We start from the raw sequence: 10,871 nt of genomic DNA, 5'->3' as shown, positions 1-10,871 counted from the left end.
AGAGGAAAAGAGACCCCATTTTAAAAAGTATTTCGGGTGTAAGAAATTTAGAAAGCCTGCCGTCAGCTATAATTAGCTCTGCCACTATTTTAATTTTTAAAACTTTATTGAGATATAATGTACAAATGCACCCTTAATTTTCAGTGCACAATTCGATAAGTTTTGGCAAATGTATATACCCCGGTAATCAACAAACAGTAAGCACAATCAAAACAGAATATTTCTGTTATAGCCCCAAAAGTGTCTTCCTGCTGTTTTGAAGCCAATTCCCCTCCATCCCATTTAATTTTACATAGTTTTGTTGTTTAACGTTTCTTAAGTCTGTGTGTAAAAGAGGAGGATGAATAGGCATTTCTGATCTCAAAATCTAAGGTGAGGACAGGGGTGAATAACCGGAGGCTAGCGGCCGGAACGGAAAGTTCCCGGGGATGTGGCTCCCCACTCCTTAAGGACAGGGAGGGTCAGCCCCAGAGCCAGGGAGGGTGGTGGCCCGGTGAGCTGGCGCTCAGGAAGTGCCCTCTTCCGTGGACTGGCTCGCCCACGAGGTCTCCTCTGGTCCCGCAGGGCCCTGGGCGCACGCTGACTGTGCGGGGGCTGGCGCGCCCTTTGCTCTAAGTCCGGGTCAGGGCGCTGCCATAGCAACGGCCTGGACGCCCAGACCTTAGGCCGCCGCCGCCGCCGCCGCCGCCGCCGCCGGCGGAGACCCGGCCATCTCCCGCTCCCGAAGGGTGGGGCGGCGGCGGCCCGGGAGGCGGCCGAGGCCGGGTAGACGGGACCGCCCCCTCCTCGGATACCAGCTGAGGCCGCGGGTTTGCTTCCAAGCATGGTAAGTGAGAGCGGGGAGGTCGGGCTGCTGGCGATGTGGGACTGGGGGCGGCCGGGGCTCCCCGGGACTCCCAGCTCCCTCACCACCCCTACGCTGCCTCCTCCCCGCAGCCCTTTCAGAAGCACGTCTACTACCCGCTGGGCAGCGGCCTGGAAGGACCCGACGCCCGCGCAGCAGCTGCCGCGGCGGGAGCGGCCACGATGGCCTGTGGCCCCCCCAGCGTGGCGTCGGTCCCCCTGCCCTTCTTCCAGTTCCGGCCGCGGCTGGAGAGCGTCGACTGGCGGCGGCTGAGCGCCATCGACGTGGACAAGGTGGCGGGCGCCGTGGACGTGCTCACGCTGCAGGAGAACATCATGAACATCACCTTCTGCAAGCTGGAGGACGAGAAGTGCCCGCACTGCCAGTCGGGGGTGGACCCGGTGCTGCTGAAGCTCATCCGCCTGGCGCAGCTCACCATCGAGTACCTGCTGCACTCGCAGGAGTTCCTCACCTCGCAGCTGCACCACCTGGAAGAGCGGCTGCGCCTGAGCCTGGCCGATGGCGAGCAGAGCAGGAAGCTCCTCACCAAGCAGGCCGGCGAGATCAAGTTACTCAAGGAAGAGTGTAAACGCAGGAAAAAGATAATCTCGACCCAGCAGCTGATGATCGAGACCAAAGCCAGCTATTACCAGGTGGGACGCTGCGTTGTGATTCCGAATCATAATCCAGTTTAACATCCTCGATTCCCACCTCGGTATTGAGAGTCCTTTCCTAGATCACTGATTTTTTTTCCCCCTTTGTGAGATTTTTACTGCAAATCAGAAGAAACAACATAGTTAAGCAAAATAGTAATTTTAACCAACAGCTGACATGGTTCGTTACCTTCTGTAGACAACCAGAGGATTAATAATTAAACAAGCAATGTTGTCTGTCGTGCTTTGCTGAAAGTCCTCTTTATAAACGCTGGCTGTTTAAGAAACTGTGTCCTCCCCCTAATTGATGTAATGAGAAATAAACCAGGTACAAATTGCCGTCGAGGTCTGGCCCCAGATGATCTGGAATGATTAAATTTGTGGGGCTTTTATTTCAAGATATTCTCAAGCTTGCTGAAAAGTTGTAAGAATAGTGCAAAGAAATTCATAAACCCCTCCCCCAGATTCTCCAGTTGTTAACATTTGCCACATTTGCTTTATTTTCTCATTCTATATATACATATTATTTTTGAACCCTTGGCCAGTGAGTTCCAGACTCCTAAGTAGTTCAGTTTGCATATCTCCTAAGACCAAGAACACTGACTAATGTAACAATATTAGTGATATAGAACAACAGTATTTGTTAATTGAACTGGTATTTAAAAAAAATTTTTTAATGTTTACTTTTGAGAGAGAGAGAGACACACACAGAGTGCCAGTGGGGGAGGGGCAGAGAAAGAGGGAGACACAGAATCTGAAGCAGGCTCCAGGCTCCCAGCTGTCAGCACAGAGCCTGACTTTGTGGGCTTGAACCCATGGACCACGAGATCATGACCCGAGCCCAAGTCAGAAGCTTAACCAACTGAGCCACCCAGGCACCCCTGAACATGTAGTATTTTAAGTATATTTTATGGGGCACCTGGGTGTCTCAGTTGGTTAAGCACCCTGCTCTTGATTTTCTGGCTCAGTGATGAGATCTAGCCCAGTGATCTAACCTGGGGGCTGCCTCTGTGCTGAGCATGGAGTCTGCTTAGGATTCTCTCTCTCCCTCTCTCTCTCTGTCTCTACCCCACTTGCATGTGTACTCTCTCTCTCTTTCTCTCAAAATAAATAAACATTAAAAAGTAAAATAAAATATATTTTATTAATGTAAGAATAGTATTAAAAAAATTGAAACCTCTTGCTTTTCTGTGTTTAATCTCTAACTTTTACAGGTTAGATATTGAGCTAAGATAAATATTGTAATTTTTTAGTATAATAGAAATCAGTTGTATATATTTTTTTATTGATTAGGTGGAGAAAATGCAAAGGGTATCAACAATGTTTGATAAAGTTATCGGAGAAGCAACAGGCTGACAAGACTGATTTCATATCCTTACATTGTAGTCACTTTGGCTAAATATGAATTAAAAGGCCTCAGTGAATGGGCGCCTGGCTGGTTCAGTCAGTAGAGCATGTGACTCTTGATCTTAGGGTTGTGAGTTCGAGCCCCATGGTAGGAGTAGAGTTTACTGGGAGGAAAAAAAAGCCTCAGTGCACTTAGGTACTAGGGGCGTGAGTAAATGCAGAGAACTGGATGTAGGCACAGATTATGATGTGGTCATTAGTGCTTAGGACTGACCCAACAGGAGTCTTGAGAGAAGTGTACTTAAGATAGGTGAACAATTGGGACAGAATACTGTTAGAAAGGCTTAGTGTTTAGCCTTGGGTACACAACCCTGAGATATAATACTCAAATGACACCTAATGTTGCTAATTGCCTATTTGTTTCATAAATGCCATGTACATATTTATAAATAGTGTTGATATGGCCTTTGATAAATACATCTATTAAACAACGAATAGAATAGGTTCTATTTAGACATTAAAAATAATTTAGCTTTGGTAGCAATCAGTGATATGTTAACAGCTATGACATACAGAAATTTTATGTTTATGAACATTTTTTCATTATTTTAGTTACTATAGAAATAGCTGTTAGTAAAGATTTGCAAGTTTGAATGATACACATGAATAAAGGTAAGGGCTTCGTTTTATTTAATGACTGACACCTGCCAAGTTGGCCACTCAGCAGAGCCTCTGAATAACAGTGTTGGGTGTATGGCGTGCCCCAGTGTGACCATGTAGAGGTAGGATTGCCCAGACCATTTATTCCTACTTAGTGTGGTATAGATACACTCTGCTCTCTTAGGTGCCTTGCCATTGTCTCTTGATGGACTGAGCAGTGTGAGCCCTTTAGGGTGACAATTCCAGAGTTAGACTGTCTGGGTTTGAATCCTAACTATTCCACCATGCAAGTCAGTTAACATCTAGACCTCAGTTTCCTCATCTGGAAAATGAGAACATTAGTAGTAGGTATCTTTTAGGGCTGTTCTGAGAATTCCATGAGCTAATGCACATGCAGCATAAGGAAGTCTCAGCAAATGGCATCTGACATGTGGTGTTGATTTCCACACTGGCTTCTTGGTAGTGAGCTGTGACTCCTCAGGATCTCTGCAAGGCCTCACGCCTTTCCTAGGAGGTGAATAGCGGTGGTACAGGAAGAAGGCCAGGGGTTGCAGTAATGATGCTGTAAGAAGCGGTGATTCAGGGAGGGGAAGTCAAGTCTGCTTCTAAGAATAGTTGGCACATAGGCCAGCTGGGGGTCCAAGATGTTACAAGTATCAACTCCAGGTTCGGACATGTGGGGATATTTGGCCTATGATAAGATTTATAGGAAGACAATTGATTTTGTTTAAATAGCTATTTGACTTTAGCCTGCAGTCATGAATTTGTGTTTATGGAGACCTCCAAAAGCTGGGGAAGTCTCATGGCCATGTGTAAAGGCCAGTGTGTGCCAATGATGTGGTTGTCAAATTATTTTTTTTAATGAAATTAAAAAATACCAGTGTATCATAACAGGACTTAGACTCATTTTAAGAAGAACTTTTGTTTTCGCAGCTGGAAGACTCAGATTCCTGTCCATGCTTTAGCACTACAGGCAGATTTTGGAATCTATGTCAGTGAATTTCTGACCCTGGTTGCAGTTTTTCAGTGGAGATAGTGTTGGGGTAGAAAAAAGCATGCATTTTGGGGTGCCTGGGTTGCTCAGTTGGCTACGCATCTGACCAGCTCAGGTCACAATCTCACGGTTTGTGAATTTGAGCTCTGCGTTGGGCTCTTTGCTGTCAGCGCAGAGCCTGCTTCAGATTCTCTGTCTCCCCCTCTCTCTGCCCCTCCCCTGCTCTTTCAAAAATAATGAACATTAGAAAAACAAAAAGAAAAAAAAAAGCATGCGTTTTGCAGTCAGAGAGACATAGGTTAAAATATGCATCTTATAACGCTGTGACCCAATTCATTCCCCACACCCTTAACCAACCTCTGGCAACCACTGGTCTTTTTACTGTCTCTGTAATTTTGCCTTTTCCAGAATGTCATATGGTTGGTATCACTCAGGATTTAGCCTTTTCAGATTGGTTTCTTTTACTTAATAAAATGCACTTAATGTCCTTCCATGTCTCATTTATCTGGTCACTTACTGAAGAACATCTTGGTTGCTTCCAAGCTTTGGCAATTACGAATAATGCTGCTATAAACTGATACGTGTGCAGGTTTCTGTATGGACATAGGTAATCTAAGTGGCTGTATCATTTTGCATTCCCACCAGCAATGGGTGAGGGTTCCTGTTGCTCCACTTCCTTGCCAGCATTTGCTGATGTCAATGCTCTGGATTTTGGTGATTCTAATGGGTGTAGGGTGGTATCTCATTGTTTAAATTTGCATTTCCCTAACGACACGTTACGTGGAGCATCTTTTCCTATGCTTAATTGCCATCTGTGTATCTTCTTTGGTGAGGTGTCTGTTATAGTCTTTGGACTATTTTGTAGTTGTTTGTTTTCTTTTTGTTGAGTTTTAAGAGTTCTTTGTATATTTTGGGTAACAGTCTTTTATCAGTTGTGTGTGTTTTGCAAATGTTTTCTCCCAGTCTGTGGCTTGTCTTCTCATTTTCTTCACATTGTCTTTTGCAGAACAGAAGTTTTCAATTTTAATGAAGTCTTGTTTATCAGTTATTTCTCTTTAAAAATTTTATTTATTTATTTTGAGAGAGAGCGCATGCACACATGAGGGAGGGGCAGAGAGGGAGGGAGAGAGAGAATACCAAGCAGGCTCCACACTGTGACATTGCGGAACCCCGTGTGGGGCTTGAACTCATGAACCATGCGATCGTGACCTGAGCCAAAATGAAGAGTTGTTTGCTTAACCAACTGAGCCACCCAGGCGCCCTCAATTATTTCTTTCATGGATTGTGTCTCTGGTGTTGAATCTAAAAAGGCATCATCGAGATCATCTAGGTTTTCTTCTATGTTATTTTTAGGAGTTTTATAGTTTGGCATTTTACATTTAGGTTGGTGATCCCTTTGAGTTCGATTTTGTAAAGGATGTGAAGTCTGTGTCAACATTCATTTCTTTGTGGATGTCCAGTTTTTCCAGTACCATTGTTGAAGAAACTGTCTTTGTTCCATTGTATTGTTTTTGCTCCTTTGTCAAAGATCAGGTGGTGATATTTATATGGGTTTATTTCTTGGCTCTCTCTTCTGCTCCACTGATCTGTTTGTCTGTTCCTTGGACAATACCACACTGTCTTGATTACTGTAGCTTTATATAGTAAGTCATAAAGTCGAGTAGCATCAGTCCTCCAACTTCATCCTTCTCCTTCAATACCTCGTTGGCTATTTTAGGACTTTTGCTTCTTCATACAAACTTTAGAATCAGTTTGTTGTTATCCACAAAGTAACTTGCTGGGATTTTGATTAGGGTTGCATTGATTCTGTAGATCAACGTAGGGAAAATAGACATTTTGACAATATTGAGTCTTCTTATCCATTAACACAGATATTCATTTATTTAGTTCTTTGATTTGCTCTTCAGAACTTTGTAGTTTCCCTCCTATAGATATTTTACATGTTTTATTTTATTTTATTTTTTTGAGAGAGAGTGTATGCATATGAGAACATGAGCAGGGAAGGGGCAGAGGGAGAGGGAGAGAGAGAACCCTAAGCAGGTCCCATGCCCAGGATGGAGCCTGACTCTGGGCTTGATCCCACAACCATGAGATCATGACCTGAGCCAAAATCAAGAGTTGGACACTTTACCTGCTGAGCCAACCAGGTGCCCCTAGATCTCATACATATTTTGTTGGGTTCATACATAAGTATTCATTTTTGGGGTGCTAATGTAAAGGATGATGTGTTTTTAATTTCAAATTCTACCTTTCCATTATGGAATATAGGAAAGCAGTTGACTTTAGTATATTAACCTTCTATCCCACAACTTTGCTATACCTGGTTGTTAGTTCTGGGGTTGTTGTGGGTTTTTGTTTGTTGTTTTGCCAATTCTTTTGGATTTTCTATAAAGACATTAATGTCATCTGCAAACAAAGAAATTCTGTATCTTCCTCCCTAATCTGTGTATTTGTTACTTCCTTTCCTTGCCTTATTGCATTAGCAAGGACTTCTAGTACAATGTTGAAAAGCAGCAGTGAAAAGGGTCTTCCTTGCTTTGTACCTGATCTTAGTGGGGAAGCTTTGAGTTTTTCCACCAAGCGTGATATTAGCTGTAGGTGTTTGTTGTAGCTAGTCTTTACCAAGTTGGGAAAGTTCCCCTCTTCCCTGGAGTTTTTAACTCTTAGACTCTTCCACTGTGAGCCTCCAGCAATTTGTCAATTACAGTTTAGGTTTTCCTACCCCTTCTTACCCTGAGTTCATGGCTTTTCTGTATTGTTCAAATAGTTCAAATATCTATTTTTTGATTTTAGAAATTAAAAGTCACAGTTTCCAGAAAGCCTCATCCTTTCCTTTCTCCAGTGCTGTGCCTGGCCCTAAAGCCCACACTGACATCTGAGTCCAGTGGGCAGGCCATGACATACTAAACTTGAGCAGTCATCAAGAGCAGAGAAAGCTGGAAAGATACTTTAAAGACTCCCCGAAATGCAAGGCCAAGAAATATGCCATAATGTTGGCTTTCTGGGAAAGAGACCCTGAACTTCTGATGCAGTTATACTGATTTGGAGTAAGCTATACTGCACATGAATAGAAGAACATGTTAGTAGCACAATGAAAATGAAACTGCAAAATCCAAACTGGAAGAAACTCTGTAGGACACGTGTTTAGTTTCTTCAGCAAAAGAATTGCAAAGATAAAAGAGAGATGGGGGGCCGGGGCGGTCTATAGACCAGAAGACAGTGGAGAGACATAATGAGCAGTTGCAGGATATGGCCGTATTGGGATCCTGATTCAAAACAAACTGTAAAATTTTTTTCTAAGAATGTCCTTTTAGAGGCTCCTGGGTGTCTCAGTTGGTTAAATGTCTGACTTCAGCTCAGGTCATGATCTCACAGTTCGTGAATTTGAGCCCTGCTTTAGGCTCTGTGCTGACAGCTCAGAGCCTGGAGCCTGCTTCAGATTCTGTGTCTCCCTCTCTCTGCCCCTCCCCCACTCACGCTCTGTCTCTCAAAAATGAATAAATGTTAAAAAAAATTAAGAAAAAAAATGTCCTTTTAGAGATGGATTCTGAAATACTAACAAATGAAATATATAATATCCAGGTTTTAATTCAGGGTAATCCAGGAACAAAGATATAGATGAAACAAGTGGAATTTTTGCTTAAAATTTGAATCTGTGTTAAAGTGGAAAATAGAACTATTTGTGGATTTTTTTTTCAGTAAAATTCATTTTAGGAGGCCAAGTATTTCTAAGCATGTGTTCAGTGATTTATTAATGCTGGGCTCTGGGAATAATGCTATGAATAAGATAGACAAGAGCCCACACTGTCAGGAATGTGACATTCTAGAACCAAGAGGGATTGAGCAGAGAACAATAAACAAGTGAAGTGGCTAAACGTGGAAATAGTAACTGGTGAGACATGCAATGATGAAAGTAAGTGTGGTGGGACAGTGACTGGCAGGAGGGCCATCTGCCAAGGTCTTGTTGAGGATGTGCCCAGTGGGGAAGATGCTCCCGGAATGACTCCTGAATGTCAGGAAGGAGCCAGTGGGGGGAAGGTCTGGGCAAGGTTCAGGCCGGGCACGAGCTCATGCAGAGGCTGAATTTGGCCTGCTTGAGGGACAGAAAGAAGACTGGCGTGGCTGGGGTATCTCGAACAAGTTGGTGACAGGCTGGGAACCAGCTGTGGAACAGGAGCAGCATCAGGGGTTCCTACAGGCACCCAAATGGGCTACTCTGGCTGTCGGGAGATAGCTGTCACTGCCTTGTTCTCAGTTTGGAGAGAACACCCTGGTTTACAGTTGTCTTTTTAGTCCTGCTTTTAGTATCCCTTGCCAGGATGATATCTTTTGGGGGACCGTTCCCAAGAGGTGGTGCTTTAGGTACCCCAATTTTAATTGAAATTAGGTGGGAGAGCACTTGTTACAGGCATTCATATTTGTTGCTGTCTCCTTTTCAGTGCCATTTTTGTGATAAGGCCTTTATGAACCAAGCTTTTCTACAAAGTCACATTCAGCGCCGCCACCCTGAAGATTCTCACCTTGGTAAGTCACGAGCTCAGCTTCACAGAGCTGTTTTCCTTTTGGTACCTTTCTCTATTTTCAGTGAGGCATGGTCCAGTGCATCTCTCAGTCCTTCTAAAAGTATCATAGTCTTTGTTCATTCATGAAATATTGAGCGCCTGCTATGTGCCATGCACAGCACCAGGCCTGGGGCTATGGGCGCACACGAAACAGACCAAGTTCTGCCCTCTGGGGTCTTACATTCTGTTAGGAGGGGCAGAGGAAACACACTTAAATAAATGAGTGGTTCCTTTCAAACGGTGGCAAATGCAACACGGAAAATAAAACAAGAATGGGGTGGAGGTGGTCAGCAAAGTCTTCATGGAGGAGGCCTTATTTGATCAGAGACTGGATTGATGAGGAGGTCCCAGCCCGGGGAAAAGCTGGGGAATGAATATCCCAGACATGGGGAGCTCTGAGTGTCGGAGGTGTGAGGGGCAGGCAGCACAGCATGTTTGAGGAACAGAGAGAAGATCAGTGGAATAGAGCGAGCAAGGCAGTAGTGTGTGGGGACATTGGAAGGGAGGAGGCCAGGTCACGTGGGACATTGAAGGCCCGGGCCAGGAATGTGGGTAGCGGCTGGTGAAGAGCGTAGGGGCCGTGGTGGTGGAAGCAGGTGGAAGAGTGAGGAGGCTACTGGGGTAATGCAGGTGAGTGATGTGGCAGCAGGACCAGGACGGGATCAGGGAAGACCAGAGAAGTGAAGATGGAGAGGACGTGTGTTCTGCACAGAGCCCACAGACGTGTGACTTAGCATGAGAATGAGAGATAAGAGAAAGACAGTCTTGGATTTTGTCCTGTACATTTGGGTGAGTGGCAGTGACGTCTACTGAGGGGATCTAGGGGTGGGAGGTGGGCTGAGGAAGGAAGGAGAATGAGAGTGTGTGTTGGTCAGGGTAAACCTGAGGCACACATACAAACGCCATGCGAGTGGAGATGCAGGGGCTCTGGAGGTCAAGGTGAGGCCCAGGGTGGAGATACAAATCCAGGAGTCGTTAGCAGAGCGGGGCTGGATGAGCTCACCTAGACAGAGAAGAGAAGTGGCTAGGGGCCAGCCTCAAGGCTCTCCCAACATCAGGAGCTCAGGAGGAGCAGCCTAGTGGGTGAGAAATAGTTATGGAAGCAGGAGGGAGACCTGGGGAGTGTGTTGTCATGGAAACCAAGGGAAACAAGTGTTTCAGGAAGGAGGCAGTGACCAATTTATTGAATGTACCTGAGGCGTAGAGTAAGATGAAGACTGAGAATTGGTTATTGCTGTCACGATGGCTGTTGTTGACCTTGACATAGCAGCTTCAGTGGATTGGTGTGGACAAAAGCCCAAGGGGAGTGAGCTGAGCTGACAATCAGGTGAGCAAGTGGTCATGTTGTAGACATTTGCTTCAGTAACATTTGCTGGGAAGGACAGCAGAGACATGAAGCATTGTCTGGAAGAAAATGTGGAACAAAGGGAAAATTTTTGTTTCATTTGATGCGGGAGATACAAAGATGTGTTTGGGTGCTGATATGAATTAACCATGTATAGAGGAGGAAAATAAGCAAGAGAGGGCAGGAGTTCGGTGGCTTATCAACTAGATTTCCTGTTACTTAAATATTCTTAAAAATAAAAAGCACCAGGTCTATTTCTTCTTGCAGATCAAAGCATTCTGCAGATTGCCTACAGACCAGTAACCCACTGGAATTCTCATTATGATCTTAATGTTTTCATATCTAGATGTACATACTCCTAACTTGTCACTAAGTACTTGCTTTCTGAAACCTCCCTTTTTTGCCAGTCTGTTTCCATTCCTGCCTATTTCGGACAAACAGATCGATTTAGGAAAATAGCTAAGCT

At 44.7% G+C, this 10,871-nt stretch overlaps 1 protein-coding gene across 3 annotated transcripts in view; it reads left to right on the top strand.

Moving 5' to 3' along the window:
- Positions 1 to 620: 620 nt before the first annotated feature.
- The window catches only part of DZIP1 (DAZ interacting zinc finger protein 1), a 53,202-nt gene continuing 42,951 nt past the window's right edge, over positions 621 to 10,871 (top strand). For 2 of the 3 annotated variants that reach the window (XM_042979409.1, XM_042979401.1), the window contains exons 1-3: positions 621 to 826; positions 937 to 1,497; positions 8,938 to 9,022. In XM_042979409.1, coding sequence (XP_042835343.1) covers positions 824 to 826; positions 937 to 1,497; positions 8,938 to 9,022 — 649 coding nt within the window. In that variant the 5' untranslated portion in view covers positions 621 to 823. The remainder of the gene's footprint in view (positions 827 to 936; positions 1,498 to 8,937; positions 9,023 to 10,871) is intronic. The other variant, XM_042979395.1, reaches the window with a different exon arrangement.

Source organism: Panthera tigris, chromosome A1 (assembly GCF_018350195.1).
Source record: "Panthera tigris isolate Pti1 chromosome A1, P.tigris_Pti1_mat1.1, whole genome shotgun sequence".
In the NCBI taxonomy this organism is placed as follows: domain Eukaryota; kingdom Metazoa; phylum Chordata; class Mammalia; order Carnivora; family Felidae; genus Panthera; species Panthera tigris.
Note: the sequence above shows the minus strand (reverse complement) of the source record. Positions and strands in the feature narration are given on the sequence as shown.